Source organism: Hyperolius riggenbachi, chromosome 1 (assembly GCF_040937935.1).
Source record: "Hyperolius riggenbachi isolate aHypRig1 chromosome 1, aHypRig1.pri, whole genome shotgun sequence".
Classification (NCBI taxonomy): Eukaryota; Metazoa; Chordata; class Amphibia; order Anura; family Hyperoliidae; genus Hyperolius; species Hyperolius riggenbachi.
This window is the reverse complement of record NC_090646.1, coordinates 336,171,736-336,189,083: the sequence shown is the minus strand read 5'-3', so window position 1 is coordinate 336,189,083 and position 17,348 is coordinate 336,171,736. Positions and strand designations below refer to the sequence as shown.

At 45.7% G+C, this 17,348-nt stretch overlaps 1 protein-coding gene across 1 annotated transcript in view; it reads left to right on the top strand.

Annotated features, from left to right (window-relative positions):
• The first annotated feature begins 1,467 nt into the window (after positions 1-1,467).
• ARRDC2 (arrestin domain containing 2) overlaps positions 1,468-17,348 on the top strand; it is a 112,075-nt gene continuing 96,194 nt past the window's right edge. The window contains exon 1 of the mRNA XM_068233948.1: positions 1,468-1,955. Coding sequence (XP_068090049.1) covers positions 1,697-1,955 — 259 coding nt within the window. The 5' untranslated portion in view covers positions 1,468-1,696. The remainder of the gene's footprint in view (positions 1,956-17,348) is intronic.

The window sequence follows — 17,348 nt, the reverse complement described above, 5'->3', positions numbered from 1 at the left end:
ACAAAATGTAATGGAAGGAGGTGGGGCCCTGATCCAAAAAATTGCATAATACCGTATACCGTCATACTGTGGTATTTTTTTTGACGGTTATCATACCGTGGAATTTCATACCGTTGCAACCCTAGTCACTTTACTCATACCCGGGGAGAAAACATGGCCTTTGACTTTGGGCTGCACTCTTACTAGGAAGTTTTAATTGGTCACACCCACTGTATGTTATGGACACGCCCACTGTATTATGTGGCCACGCCCATTTTTCGCCGCGGCACGCTCTGCGTGCCGCCAACGCCCTCAGGGGGGGGGGGCGCCATAGGTTTGGGGTGCCTAGGGGAGCCCAAACCCTAAATACAGCCCTGCACTCCGCTCTTCCAATGAACTTCGCCTAACCGCCCCCCGCATCACCCAGTCCCATGCACGCCTCCAGGACTTCTCAAGAGCTGCTCCAACACTATGGAACTCCCTACCTCCACCCATTAGGGCAGCCCCCTCCTTCAACATCTTCAAGAAAGCCCTCAAAACTCACCTTTTCACTCTGGCCTACTTCCCCCCACAAGTGCTCTAAACCCGTAGCTGAACTTTGGTCCCCTACCATTCGTGTCCTTACCTCTCCCTCTAAATTGTAAGCCTTTGGGCAGGGTCCTCCTCCTTTTGTGTCCGACCTGATCATGCACCTCCATTACTGTAAACCCATGCTATGCATCTGAGTGAACCTAACTTGCCTAATCTCCATGCTCCATCCAGTGACTGACTAAGCATTACCTGGTACTCATACTATGGTGTGTGATCTGGTTTTCTTGTATTCCTGTATTGTCATATTGCTGTATGTCACCCCTAAATATTGTCTGTAACCTAAATTAATGTTCAGCGCTGCGTAATATGTTGGCGCTTTATAAATACAATAAATAAATAAATAAATAAGCAGCCTGTGTTCTCATTATAGAGAAGAGAATACAATTTTTCTAAAAATCTACCTTTGTCAATTGTTGAAAATGCTCAAATTATCCATGATTTCTTTTTGAACTGGTTTTGTCTTTGTTATGGATGTATTTGTTTTAAGTGTTGTTAATATTGTATGATTATCACCACACGGATGGACATTAGTGGAACATTCATCCAGTTTATTTTGGGGGGAATGTGCTGCTTTTTGGAAGAATACTGTTTGCAGTTGACAATGACAGTGCATTTTTTTCACATAACTATAATTCCTGATTTTTCTGACATTTTAAGTTAATATCGTTGACAGGCATGACATTACAGGAATTTCCAGTTCGTTCCACGGTGCTTTTTTGTGTGTGCCGTGTAGAAAGCTACAGAGACCCATGTCCCGAGTCTGACCAATTGCAGAAGAGAGTGGTTTAAAAGGACACACTAATAAGAGGTGTGTAATGCAGACCCTGCCCTTTTAGGGTGTGTCTAAAGCTTAAATTCCCCTTATGTCAGTTAAGAGTAGTGTGCCGACTGTAGATAAGAGCTACTGGCAGCTGTGCTGATTCGTCACCTCGTTACAAGCACGGAAACCCCTGCGAGAAAGAAGAGAGGAAGAACCTTGTTGGATGTGTTACAAAATAAATCATCAGACTGGAAATTTGTGTTCAAACACTCCCATCCTGCCAGAGGAAGTGTCTCGTTGCAATTCACGTCTTGCAGAAGCTCCCAGCCACTGCAGCAGCAGATCTTCTGCACCTAAGGAATCAATATGCATTTCAGTAAAATAACGGATTTCAGTGTGGAGCTCTGCCCCAGTGCCTATGGGGTGTACACTGCTGGAGAGCTGCTAACTGGACAAGTGGTAGTAGAGCTGTGTAAAGACCTGAAGATTTCTGCCCTGGAGGTGTGTGCCAGGGGGCTGGCCACTGTGCACTGGCTGGAGACCAGAAGCATTGGCATGAACACTGTCTACAGTGATTTCACTGCCCATGAAACCTATCTACGAAAAAGGCAGCATTTGATAAGAGGTAGGTTAGCAAAACTTTCCTCCAGTTTTTTTGTTCCTTCTCAGATCACATCCACGTTACCTAATATATTTATTTTATGGCCTAGTATGGTTGAGGTGACCCAGTGATAAATCTCCTATGGAACAGTTCTCCAATCACACCACCCTCTACATCTTGAAGCGTTTGAATTGGCCTAATAGGCCCGGTGCACACCAAAACCCGCTAGCAGATCCACAAAATGCTAGCAGATTTTGAAACGATTTTTCTTATTTTTCTGTAGCGTTTCACCTAGCATTTTGCGGTTTTGTGAAGCCTTTTTGGTGTAGTAGATTTCATATATTGCTACAGTAAAGCTGTTACTGAACAGCTTTTGTAACAAACGCCTGCAAAACTGCTCTGAACTTCCGTTTTTCAGAGCGGTTTGCGGTTTTCCTATACATTACATTGGAGGCAGAAACGCCGCCGCAATCCAAATAAAATGCCTCACCCGGGAGTATGCGTTTCAGCAAAACGCCTCCCGCTCTGGTGTCAACCATCCCATTGAGATACATTAACCAAGCGTATCCGCAGCCGCAAGCGGCTGCAAAAATGCTGAAAAACCCGCTCGGTGTGCACCAGCCCATAGTGTGGGCATAGTTGTTATTACTACCTATCTGAAACCCAAATGTTGTAGAGGGTACTGTCATTGGAAATATGCAACCAATCATGTAAGTGGAATTTCCCTGCACGTTTTATCACTGGGTCTGAACCTTACTAGTGCCTGTTTTAGATTCATCCATACTCTTTCAAAGAGAATCCTCATTTTCTTTTTGAATCTTTGTGCACATTTGAGATACGTAAATGCCACCTATAGCAAACTTTCATGATTGCTTTGGGTGACAGTTTACAATATTGCAGCAGGAATTACAATTAAGGTAGCATGTATTATTTTTAAACCATAATGGCCGAAAACTGAGAAGTAATTTTTTATTTTTTTTTGTATTCCTGTCAAAATGCATTTAGAATAAAATAATTTTTAACATAATGTACCACCCAAAGAAAGCCTAATTGGTGGCGGAAAAAATAAGGGTATAGATTATTTATTTGTGATAAGTAGTGATAAAGTTATTGGGGAATGAAAGGGAGGAGCGCTGAAAGGGGAAAATTCCTCTCGTCCATAAGATGAAAAAATACCCACGGACTGAAATGGTTAAAAGGAAACTTTAACTGAATTAAAAAAAAAAAAAATTGGCCAGGTACTTACCAGGGGCTTCTTCCAGCCCCCTGAATTATTCCTGGTCCCTCGCTGTAATCCTGCGCTGCTCGTTTTCTTGGTGTCACCCTTTGAATGCTGGATGTGATGCCCCTTGCCTCCTCTAACACACTCCTGTACTCAGGAGCATTCTGCACTCGTGCAGTGAGCAAAAATTGCTACTGCACATGTGCACAGCGCTCCAAGCCTCGGGAGCGCAATCAAGGAAAAGCACAGCCAGCATGCACAGTGCCTTGTAACTTGCAGAGTCACTCGGGTCACTAAGGGGGGGGGGGACAATGGACGAACTGAGCAGCGCGGAATGATTATGAGAAACCCCTTTAAGAATTGGGGTGCATGGACTACTCTGTAATGCACTGCTTGATGGGGCATACATGCCAATGCCCTAAAGTCTATGCACCTTCATTGCAAGGGAAGAGTTTCTAACCGGCTGTGCTACCTGTACCCTTTGCTATTTCCCAGTGCAGACACAGACAGCAATAAAAAAAAAACTGTGGTTTTCAAGCTTCGTACATAAATGAATTGTAGAATCCTGATACAATCACTAATGACTATTTCACATGACTAGAGCGTGAGCAGGTGTCCTTCAGTGTCACAGCTTGCTCAATGACAAAGGACATGCTAGAAAACGTTGTACAACCACTTTAAAGCGGAATACAACCGTGCATTTCAACTTTGCTCTAAAACATTATTTACAGCATATTATATGCAACCAGCAATTTTATTTTATTTTTTTTTTTTTTTTTTTTTTTTTTTTACTAGACCAGCATTGGAAGGGTTACACAGAGTTTTAAAGTTCCTGGAGATTTCTGCAGACGCATCCGAAGCTGAAATAGATACATTTTGTTTACATAAATGTATCTATCTATTTCAGCTTCGGATGTGTCTGCAGAAATCTCCAGGAACTTTAAAACTCTGTGTAACCCTTCCAATGCTGGTCCAGTAAAAAAAAAAATGCTGGTTGCATATAATATACTGTAAATAATGTTTTAGAGCAAAGTTGAAATGCAGGGTTATATTCCGCTTTAATTAAAATCCACACATTTTATTTGCCCATTTGTCTCGGTTATTGCAACGTTAAAATTATATCCCTAGTATAATGTATGGTGACAATATTTTATTTAGAAATAAAGGTGCATTTTTTCAGTTTTAAATCCATCACTAATTTTGAGCCCATTATTTAATAAGATGCCCTCTTGACATAGATATTATTTATTTTTTTTCCCTATAGTCAGTAGGTGTATTTTACTATTTGGCCACAAGATGTCCACACTGAGCAAAATTCTATGTAGCGTACAATAACGCTACATAGGATACAATGTATTGTTACATTGTAACAAGTGGAAGTGACGTAGGCTTCCATCGGAGGCCTCTGATCACAGCGGTGGCAGGGAGATTATGAATAGAAACCTTGTTTCCATTCATAAATTTAACGATCGGGCGGTTGGAAACTGGCGGAAATGACAGCTCCATTTACAAAATAAACACTGTTTTTGAACAAAAACGGTGTTTATTCTCGGCGGACATGCTCAGATTGGCACAGGGGACTTTTGTCCCCTGCAGCCAATTCCCCCCCCTCCCCACCCCCGCTAGCAGCAGCGCGATCGCGGGCATCTGCCCGCAGGATCGCTTGCAGACCCCCCAAACTGCAGGGACGTGACTAGCGCGTCCCTGCGGCTCTAGCACCTGCCGCTGTGTGGGAAAAAAACAGATGTTCCCACTTCTGGCAGGGCAGAATTGCACCATATCAGATCTGTAAAGTAATTGGGAATCCATTAAAAAAAAAATTACGCACAGTGTTCTCCCCACAATTTTTTTTCCAGCTGGGTGGCATGAAAAAGTAGCGAGGTGGCATGAAAAAGTAGCCGGGTGGAGTGAGATGAGAGAGTGCAGGACGAACACTTCTCTGCACAACTCTGCTTACAGCAGAGGAGGAGATGAGCCGATGACAGCCAGGTGATCACCAAAACTAGCTGGGTGGAGCAGCCAGCTAAAAAGCCTGGGGAGAACACGCAGATACTTGCCCAAGGAGAGGGAAGGCTCTGGGTCCTATAGAGCCTTCCTGCTCCTCTCTGTCCCCATTCCAGCGCTGGCTCCCTGGTAGCAGTATTCAACCCATTTGGTCAAATACTGCTCTCTGCCGCTCCCGAAGATGGGCCACTACATACTGCATAAATGTGAGCGCCTACTCTCGCGTACTTTTGCGTGCGCAGTATGCAGCCACCTGTCTTCGGGAGGACTTGATTTCCGAAGTCCCCCGCGGCAGGGTATTCAAACTGGGGAGCCAGCGCTTCATGGAGGGGACCGGGAGAGGAGCAGGAAGGCTCTATAGGACCCAAAGTTTCTTTCTCCTTTGGTAAGCATCTGGCTGATTTTTTTTTATTTTTTTTTTATCGATTCCCAATTACTTTAATGGTGCTAATGCATCTATTGTGGAAATTCATTATGTATGGCATGTTCTACAGCACTTTACAGTAAGTAAACAGTCCCCTCATTAACTGCCCAGAGGAGCTCACAATGTATTCCCTACCAAAATCCTAGGTTACAGCTACATGGGCATTACCTTGCAGTAATCAGGACTCAATCCTTCGAGCGACAGTTCTGGGCTTCAGGCTATGGAGGGATGACTGTATGGCACACAAGAGTGGGAGGAGTAAGAAGGAGAACAAAAGCCTCGGCCAGCACTAAGACAAGATGATACGGCAGACCAAGTGTCGCCAACACATTGGAGCCATGGTACACCTACAAAATTTTTTAGCAGAGGCAGCCCTAACCGGCCCCCTCAGCCGAGAACTAGTGTGGACGAAGCTTTAGCAGGCGGCAGCTGGTATCTGGATGCAACGTGCACCCTTTTTTTTCTGAGTAGTAACCACACCGCATGTCAATGACTGACAAATTTGTTGTTACAAATGCTTCTATTTGGTTGCATTATTTTGCAACTGGGAGGTGCTTAACAGTGGTAAATGAGTGGCTACATGGTGCCTTTTACCAACCCTTTAGCCATTCATCTGCCCTTACTGCCCCTTTTAGCCATTTAAGAGCCTTTACTGAAAAACATTCTTTTAAATTCAAGACTATAGAGAGTATACAGATCTCTTAATTATGCAAGCGTAGGGTGACCACAGCACCAGAGCAAAAGCCCTGGCTATTCTAAAAGGGTGTCCAAACTTTTTAGGCCAAGGGCCATATTGTCATTCTTGAGAGAGCTAGGGGGCTTAACTAGTGAAATAAAACCCAATGTTTGCTGATTGCTGTTAGGTACACTCTGCCTGTGACATTTTGTCAAATAAAACATTTCCACAGGAAATAACTCATATATTGTGTGCAGTTAGCACAGTACCAGCTGCTAATCAGTGGCTGTTACTGCTGCTGGCACAGTGGCAGCTGCCAATCAGTGGCTAATCAATGCTCTGACAGCTGGACCGTGGGGATACCCCAATGGCCGTTGCAGCCCCTGGACAAGGTAGCCTCCCCCTCCTCCCCCCCCCCCATAGAATCAAATCTGAGCATGGCTGCAACTGACGAAATGTTAGTTCCCAATTGTTTTTACTAGTGATAGAATTTCCAATCTGTTCAATGTGACAGTAGACAAAATAACCAATGGATGGTAAATTGCTGTCTGGTAAAGCTAAGTTTACAGTGAATGCCCTTCATCAGATGTGGTGCCAATATAATATAATGTAATGGCAATGCATCCGTTCCATAACACACTGCTGCATGCATTTTCAGCGCACAGTGAATCTATGGCAATTACATTAAGAAATGTGCCAGACTACAGATGTTTTGGCGCAGCGCATTAAAGTGGAGCTAAACTCTAGCACAGAAGACAAGGAAAACACAATTAGCTCTTAGGCCTGAGACCCACTAGAGGTCCTTTTCTATGCGCCAAGGTGAGAGGGATATGGAGGCAGACATGTTTGTTTACTTTTAAATAATGCACATTGACTGGCTGTCCTGCTGATCCTCTGTCTCTAATACTTTAAGCCATAGACCCTGAACAAGCATGCAGATCAGATGTCTATAACAAAGCTGACAAGACTAGCTACATACTCGTTTCAGGTGTGTGATTTAGACCCTGCTGACCAGAAAGATCCGAAAGGACTGCCAGGGAACTGGTATTGTTAAAAGGAAATAGATATGGCAGCTTCTCATACCTTGGGTCCCTTTTTAAAAAAACATTAAAACCAAAAAGAGGAACTAGGAAACAGACACAGGTTTGTCCAAAAATCGTCAGTACATCCACACAGAGGCCGGAATTTAGGCAAAGTTTTAGCAGAGGCCAGTGTTCTCCCCAGGCTCTTTTACCACCCGGCTAATTTTGGTGACCACCCGGCTGTCATCGGCTCACCTCCTCCTCCTCCTAAGTAGTGTTGCACTGATCCTGCCTTCCCCATCATGCCCCACCTGGCTACTTTTTCATTCCACCTGGCTGGAAAAAATTTCTGGGGAAAACACTGGAGGCTATGTGAAGTCCACAGGTGTGCTGCATAATAAACACAAGCTAATGAGGCCTTGTGGTAGAGATATGTGAATCCAAAGTAACCAGCGTTCCGGATACCACATGCTGGTGAGAATGGAAGTTCACTTACATCCCAGGCACTCAGTGCCACCAACAGATAAAACCATGCTTAGCACAATTCCCTACATCCATTACCAGCAGAGGTAACTCTGAACATCCTCATTTGCTTTATGTACAACCTCCACTTTATCACTACATCCATTTTTGTTTCTAGGTTCACACTTGGGAAGGATGCACAGCAGTGCATTACAGCTATCCTGACTGGATATGCTGTGCCCTATCGCAACATCCGTTGAGTACATTCACACGACTCACTGTTGTCATCACCACCAACATTCGAGTCCTCCGGACGCTACTCACCTGTCTTCGGTCGCCATTCAGGTCCTCCATGCACACCGACGCTGCTGGGCTCTGTCACAAGTGCCAGTAGGTACAGAGCCCTGGCAGAAACAAGGGCTACCATTGGCTAGGGCAATGGGATTCTATCTAGCAATAAGAACAATTCTCATTGTTCCACCATTTGGGAACCAATGGAAATTCTCACTGGTGCTATGTAGGATTCCCATTTGTCTTTTGCACTGCAGTGATAGCCCTGTCTCTGCTGGGACTGCAATACCTGCACTTGTCGCAGATCCCATCAGTGATCAGCAGCACAGAGGACCTTAATACCTGTGGAGAAGACACAGAAGAATTGATCCAGAAAGGAGGGGAAACAACCTAGTGGGAACAGATATTGTCTGTTCCCATAGGCTTGCACAGGTCATGTGAGCATAAGCAGTATATGGGGGTTCCAGAGAAATTGTGTAGTTGGGATTGTGCGTTGGGCTCTATTACATTTGGTAAGTGTGAATGAACTCTGTCTGACATTGGATCCATTTACACATACCCACATACCCTTCTATACTGGATCACTGCATTTTGTTGTGTGTGTGTGGTGTTTTTTTTTTTTTTTTTTTTACAAGTGTGAATGGGCATTTATCCTGTTATGCTGTCCTACCTATCTGTGATATAGTAATCTGCCTGGTGTTCTCAGACCTTAACAAATACAAATGACCCTCATAATTGCCACAGTGTAGCATACGTAACTGTGCAGTGTGGTTGTTGGAACTTTGTGAGCTGCTTCCTGCTATTGATAGCAATTTAACTATGTAGTCTAAAAACTGGTTCAGGGAAATATGTTATTGTAGTTTGAAATAATATGCTAGGAGATTAGAACAAATATTGGATTTTATGGCTGTCCTGAGTCTCCTTCTGTGCGAATTTCCATCACCTGCTGTCCAAACAGAAAGGGAGGAAATCTTCTTCACAGGAGTGAAACAAATAAGGACTTTTTGTAGCAGTAGGAGAGTTATAATTTCGAGTAGTTTTACTGCTTCTCATTTCCTACCAGTTTTCAGAATAAAGCCACAAAACTCCATGAAGATCTATGAGACAGGAAGTGAGGGAACATTTTCAATGAAGGACATAGGCAGCAGTGAAAAAAAAATTATAAGTTTCTAATGTCTAAAACTAAAATATAAAACCTTTTCAGAAATTTGCCTTTTAGGCTGCTTACATACAGGGACGTTACAGGCGCATGTTAGTGCAGCCTGTAACGCTCCCCCAACGCACAGCAGTGTAACACAAGTGGGCTGTTCACACTGCCCACGTTGCGTTACATGTAACGCTGCACATTCTTCCGAAAGTGCAGCATACTATAGCGTTGCAGCGGCTTAAGCCGCGTTAGACTGTTTGCACATGCTCAGTCATGTTGGGGAGGAGCGGAGAGCAGCCAGGCACATGGCTAATTAATATTCACTGCACGTTGTGACGTGCAGTGTTTACTTCCTGGTGCGGCCGCTCTGTGCGGCGATTGGCCGGCGGGACCACGTGATGCCGCATGCGTCCAAGAGTACGCATCACGGACGCCAGAGTGAGCTGCACAACGCAGCTCACTCTGACGTCCACATCGAAGAGCACCAGGCCCTGCGTTAGGTGCACGTTATGCGACATTAACGTAGCACCTAACGCAACGTCTTGGTGTGCAAGTAGCCTTAAAGGGATACTTAAGCCTCCCAATACCCCCCCCCCCCCCCCCCCCCCCCCCCGAAAGAAAAAGTTTCACTTACCTGGGGTTTCTACCAGCCCCCTACAGCGCTGGTTCTCAACGATCCTCCGTCCGCCTGCGCAGGACGCTATTGTGGATGGGAGCGCAAGCAAAGATACGAGTGGTCTGAGCTGCGCAGGCGCAGTGGAAAGTTGACTCAGAGTCGGCGAAAACAAAACTAGCTGGCAGAAAGAGAACGGAGGATCGTTGAGGACCGGCGCGGACACAGGACGCTGCAGGGGGCTGGTAGAAGCCCCAGGTAAGTGAAACTCTATTTTTTTATTTTTAGGAGGCTTAAGTATCCCTTTAATGTGTTTGTCCCTGTTGAAGTTTTTTCCTCCTATGTCCTGCCTAAATCTGTAGATAATTCTAACTAGTGTGAACATAGAAAACCATATAACAAACCGAAACATTCTACTATAGCCAACATTGACAAAATGTTTTCGAAGGAGAACTGTAATTTATGTACTGTATTCATTTTGAATTTGTTGTGCAGGGATTAACTACAATAGCCTGGGCCAGAGGGAATCAATCAGTGGTTTGCTTGGTTCTCTTAAGGTGCCCATACATTTACTCAATTTCCCGCCAATAGACAGCAGATTCGATCACTGATCGAATCTTCTGGGAAATCGATTGAGCAAACACGGACCGATCGACCGATTTTCATCCGAAATTGATTCCGTTGATCTGTTCAGGCGGAAAATTTCACTCTATCGCCGGTGGGTCGGGAGCGCGTCTTTAGTGGCATTCGATTTGGCGACGAACGACGCAGCAATAATCTTACCTCTTCCGCTGGCGTGAGTCCCCGGGTCCCTGCAGTCCCTTTCTCTGGCTGGCCTTTTTCATCTTCACTTCCTGTCCTGTGACCAGCGGAAGTTCAAACAGTAGAGGGCGCTCTACTGTTTGATCCTCCCCTTCTGACAGGACGGGACAGGAAGTGAAGTGAAGATGAAGAAGACCAGCCAGAGAAAGTGTCAGCACGGACCCAGGGACTCGCGCTGGCGGGACAGGTAATGTATTGCTGCTTGTGGGGTAGCAGGGGTGGAGAGGCTGGTGGCAGTGGCAGCTCTACAGATTGTGAATAGATTTCATGCTGAAATCAATTCAAAATCTGTGTGCAGTATATGGGCAGCCATTAGATCCCTCTGTGATCAGATTCAATCAGAGAGAGTATCTATCCGTTGGTCGATCTGGTGGCAATCGACCAGTGTATGGCTGCCTTTACATATTCAGGGGTAGTAACTTGTGCTTTATAAGGGCAAGTTCACACTTGAGTGGATGCAAAAAATGTAGTACCTCGGTACACAGCCCGGAGGATGGTAGGGGCACGGGGTTCTCCATAGGATACATTACCAGCAGGAGAGCCAAGTTTGCAGATCACTGTTCTAAAGGACCACTATTGCGAAAAAAAGTAGGCAGTTTAAGGGCTGGTTCAGACGGACGCTTGCGGAGCGTTTACCGCAAGCGTTCGGAACGTCGCGGTAAACGCTCCCATTCAAGTGAATAGGAGCGTTTACACTGAGCTTTTGCGCGCTTTTACCCGAACGCAGCGTTCGGGTGCCGATTTTCGCGAGCGTTCGAGCTGCCCCTGGAAGCGACATGTTGCTTCCAGGGAGCGGCCAACCGCGACGGCTAATGTTCCCCTAGGGGGGAAAAAAAACCGCGCCCGCATCGGTACGCAACCGAAGGCTACTGAAAGCCTGACCGCGCAGCCGCCGCAACGCCCCCAGACGCGACGCCACGCAGACTGTCTGTCTGAACCAGCCCTAAAAAATGTGACAGATGACAGGTTTTGGGCCAGTCCATGTTTTTAAGGGGGATTCTCAGGGCTTTCTTTATTTTCAACAGCATTTCCTGAACAACAGTTGCAAAATCTAACTGACATAATAGTGAGTAAGTGATTAAGGAAGCCGGCTGGTATCTTGCTATTTTGGCAGTTAAACTGCTGTTCAGGAAATGCTGTTGAAAACAAAGAAAGCCCTGAGAATCCCCATTAAAAAGATGGACTGGCCCAAAACCTGTCATCTGTCACTTTTTTTAACTGCCTACTTTTTTCGCGATAGTGGTCCTTTAAGGCAGGGGTCCCCAACCTTTTCCGGCTCGGGGACCTCTTTCTGACCAAATTTTTCTCTGGGGACCGGGGGGGGGATCGGCGATGCGCGACCTAGTGGACAGTGTCATATGCAGTGGGTTGGAGGGGGGGGGGGGGGGGGGGTTGTTGCCCCAGTATAGGGAGATAGGGAGTTTAGTTGCCCCAGTATAGCCAGTATAGTGCCCCAGTATAGTGCCCCGTATAGCTAGTATAGTGCCCCAGTATAGCTAGTATAGTGCCCCAGTATAGCTAGTATAGTGGTGCCCCCAGTATAGTTAGTATAGTGCCCAGTACAGCCAGTATGGTGCCCCAGTATAGCTAGTATAGTGCCCAGTACATCCAGTATAGCTAGTATAGTGCCCAGTACAGCCAGTATAGTGCCCAGTACAGAGAGTATGGTGCCCAGTATAGTGCCCAGTACAGCCAGTATAGTGCCCCAGTATAGCTAGTACAGTGCCCAGTGCAGCCAGTATAGTGCCCCAGTATAGCTAGTATTTTGCCCCAGTAAAGCGCCCCAGTATGGCTATTATAGTTCCCCAGTATGGCGCCCCAGTATAGCTAGGTGAGTGCCCAGTGTAGCGCCCTAGTATGGGTGGGTGTGTAGGTAGTGCCCCTCTCCCCTAACGGCCGCGCGCCTGTTACCTTATGAGCGGCGGCCACTTCCTTCCTTATAGTCCCCCAGGCGCCGCGCTCTCCTCTTATCGGCAGCATCTTACAGCAGCGCGTATTGCGACTGCTGTAAGGAGGGAAGGAAGCGCGTCAGCGGTTCCCATGGTAACGGCGATGCATATCGCCGCTACAGGAAGCCGCTGATACGCTTCCTTCCCTTCCTTACAGCAGTCGCAATATGCGCAGCTGTAAGATGCTGCCGATAAGAGGAGAGCGGCGCCTGGGGGACTATAAGGAAGGAAGTGGCCGCCGCTCATAAGGTAACAGGAGCGGTGGCCGCGGGGGGAGGGGGCGAGAGGCCAGGACCACGCCGCGGCCCGGTAGGAGACTGCCAACGGACCGGCAGTGGGTCGCGGCCCGGTGGTTGGGGACCCCTGCTTTAAGGAACTACAAGTCCCACAATGCATTTGTCTTTATGAATCATGACCGTGGCTGTCAGACTCTCACAATGCATTGTGGGACTTGTAGTTCCTTAACAGCTGGGGAGAGCCAAGTTTGCAGATCACTGCATTAGACCAATTCTCCCTAGCAACAGGGAGAATTTTCATTGGTCCACCGTGAACCAATGAGAATTCTCCCTGTTGCTGAGGATTCCCATTGGTCTTTTGCAGCCCAATGGAGATTCCCATTCTTCTGCAGGCCACCGATCTTCTTCCTCTGGGAGGAAGCAGAGGAGTCGGTGGCAGCATCAAAACCGGGGAGACGTGTAAGTATTGACGTCACAGTGACGATCGAAAGTGGACGCGGCGACTAGCCCAGTGGCTTTCATTGCATACATTTTCCCGGCAGGTCTGGTGAAATGTGCAACGTTCGTACTCTGCTCTCCCCTTACCACAACGTGGCAAACCGATCCGTTTTCTTAACAAGTGGAAACAGTTCCTATTTTTAACATTAGGATCCGATCCTGTGCTGAGCGGAGGTTAATAAAACATCCCTAGCGGGGTACATGATAAACATAATAAATAAAAAAAAAAAAAAAAAAACTACACAAAAAAACAGATGCACACTGTAAAATTAAGAGGTGTGTTTAAAGAATGTTATCTGCATACAGAGGCTGGATCTGCCTATACAGCCCAGCCTCTGTTGCTATCCCAAACCCCACTAAGGTCCCCCTGCACTCTGCAATCCCTCATAAATCACAGCCATGCTGTGAGGCGGTGTTTACATCTGTAGTGTCAGCCTCAGCTGCTCCCCCCCGCCTCCTGCATAGCTCCGGTCCCTGCCCCGTCCCTTCCCTCCAATCAGCAGGGAGGGAAGGGATGCAGACGGGGACTGGAGTTCTGCAGGAGCGGGGAGAGCAGCAGACTGACACTATAGAGATAAACACAGCCAGCTCTGACAAGCTGTTTGTCAGCAGTGTGGCTGTGATTTATGAGGGATTGCAGAGTGCAGGGGGACCTTAGGGGGGTTTGGGACAGCAACAGAGGCTGGGCTGTATAGGCAGATCGAGCCTCTGTATGCAGATAATATTCTTCAAACCCACCTCGGGTTCTCTTTAATGCCATCTGGCTTGTCTTGGGTTTTTCTTTCACGTTTGTAGAAAGGAATAAGGATTTTTTTTTTTTTTTTTTTAAATATATGGCATACCTCTTTATGAAAATGAATATGCAATAGCAATTAATAGCTCTGCTCTGACATGAGGTAGTACAGTGGGATGATATACACACACACACACACACACACACACACACACACACACACACACACACACACACACACACACACACACACACACACACACACACACACACACACACACACACACACACACACACACACACACACACACACACACACACACACACACACACACACACACACACACACACACACACACACACACACACACACACACACCTTTATTTCCTCATGCTGACATCACCAAGAAGCATCTTCAAAGCAATTGCATGTTTCTGTGTTATCAGTCTTCTCCAGACAGCTGCAAATGAGCAAACAATTCTTCAATCCATTGCAACACTGAGTAAGTACCTGAGGTGTTGACTACATGTACATATAAAGTGACAGATTTCCTGGCCAGAGATGTTGTAATATTTGGAATTCAGACACTATTATCTATTGTGTTTGTAGTGTGGTTTTTTTTTTTTTGTACCGCGAATGAATATGAAGCAAAAATGTATACATACCTGGGGCTTCCTCCAGCCGCCTCCTCGTTTGTCCGCAATCCTCCCGATAACTTGGGCAACAAATGCTTTTATTGTAAACCCTAAAAATGAATTATAAATAATATAGTATACAAGTCTCAATGCCACACTTTTGGGGTAACTAACTTGACTTTGTACAGAGGAACATAGAGCTAGACCTTATCTCAAAGAGTAAGTGAAGATGAAGACAGCGGTTTGTTATTGGCCAATTTTTGAAGAGAGATGAAAGGGCCTTTTTCATATCCACCACCTGTCAGCTGCTCTTGTGCACCAATCAGGCACTTGATAGGTATCGGCATGGGCAATGTAGTGGTGGCCACCGCATTGAGCTGCATCTGAGCTAAGTCTAAAGGTGGCCACACACCATACAAGTTTTTTTAAATATCTGTTCAATTCAAGAATAACAATTTTTCCGACTGATTGTAACAATTAAAAAATCTGACCAATGTACCACACACCCATGTACAATTTTCCCCCAATTATAAATAAAATAATTGAAAGCTCAGAAAAAATTGATTGAACTGTACATCAAGTAATTGACAATCCATCACACACCATAACATTCTTGATAAAGTTGGTCTAAAATTTCCAACATGTCCAATCTCCAAAAATAAAAAAAAACTGGAAATTGCATTGGATTTATCGATCGAAAACAAAGAAAAGCTCTTGATTTTTCGGCACAACCGATCAAAATTATTGAATTGGTGAAAGATTGGATCTATTAATTGTATGGTGTGTGGCCACCTTAAGGACTGATTACATGTCTGTAACCTGTTAGCTATTGTTTCCTGCTTGCTGGTTAGTCTGTACCTCTCGGTGTTACAAGCCCTACTCCATAGAGCCAAATTAATCCATGCCATGCACTGATGAGGATCAAACAATCCGAAACAGTCTGTATGCATGTTGGATTATTATGGCTCTGTACAAATTAACAAGATGACACATCATTGCATTCCAGCGGTTCTGGAGGTGTGTTTAGCTTCTAAGGGTAACAATGGTTAATTTGCATATATTCAGCAGTGATGCACTGGGAGACATCTCAAGCTCACTCCAACCTGAATTATCGCAAATTCTTTCTGTTTTAAGAAAGCAAACTTTTGTTTTTCTATGGTTTCCTGTGTCTCTTCAATAAAGTATGGTACCATTATACATTGTGCTATGGATCACTTCATCGTTTCCACTATATTTTGGCATACCTGATCCTACTATAAGGAACCTTCCTGTAAATGTTTCCATGGTGAGGAAAGGAACTTAAAAACAGATTGCATCCTTATGAATACCTGCTTGAGAGTGCAAGCCCCACTAGTGGGATAAAATACACACCCAGCATTCAAATAAAATGCACCTGTCTACCATTGGAGGATGTTTGTTTCCGTAATAGCTTGCATGCAACTTATTAAGTACTTGTCCCTCCCACTGCGAAGAAGTCATCCCCCATGGGAGGGGCCCTAACACTAACTGATCCTAAATTATGCATATGCATAGCCTGGGTGCACTACCAAGTAAAAACTCAAAATTGTGCAAAGGTGGATCAGCGCATCACCAGGCCGCCTCCGAATGGCCACCAATCAGAGGTGCGCTGAGCCCCCTCCCCCCCCAAGAAACTACAAACTCACCTTGAAACCAAACAGAAGCTCTGCATAAACATCAATAAGCAATGCTTTTAAATGGGAGCAGCTGACCAAAGTTGCTTACATTTGTACAACTTTGGATCAACAGGGATATTTCAGGGAGCAGGCTGGTGTTGTACTTTGTTCTCTGGTTGAACTCGATGGACGTATGTCTTTTTTCAACCAAAATAACTATGCAACTATGGCGAGGAAAGGAACAGTGCTACTTAAAAACAGATTGCATCCTTATGACTAACTGCTTGAGAGTGCAAGCCCCACTAGTGGTATAAAATACACACCCAGCATTCAAATAAAATGCACCTGTCTACTGTAACGATTGGGGAATTATCTCCGAGGTCAGCGCACAAGATGTGCGCTGACACTGCGGAAATCCTCCACAAGCGTCTGAATAACAGAACCCAGCTTTGGTGCAATGCACCAGTAGAGGGGAATTCCCACCAGCAGATGGAGCTGTGAGTGCAGAGGAATAAACCCTCTGCACCCTCTGCACTGCCACGGATGCCAGGTAGGAATTGTACGAGGGGAAGCAATGCACAGCAAACAATAACAACCTGAACGCCAAAGAAAATAACAAACGCACTCGCTAAACGCGGTCGCCGCACAAGAAGCGCAACAGCGACAAAACACGTTAATGGCGCGGTCTCCGCACGAGAAGCGCAACAGACAAAACACGCCAACCCTAACTAACAAATGAACCCAGAAACAAATAACAGAAACGCTTGCTAATCGGTTGCCTTACCTCAGGCAACAGCAAGCGTTTGCTCTGGACAAACAGACAACAGAAACAAGTCAGATAAGAATCCACTGCTCTTCCGCAAGAGCGAGTGCGATCCGCACAACAAGAGAGACAGGAGTAACCAGCAGCAACCACAGCCGAAGTTAAACTCCAAGACAGAATACAGAGATCCACCGCCTCTAACGCTAGGGCGAGTGCGATCCAAACAGACAGAACGATTCACTACCGCCAACCACTGGCGACAGTGCAATTGCAAGGACAAGACAA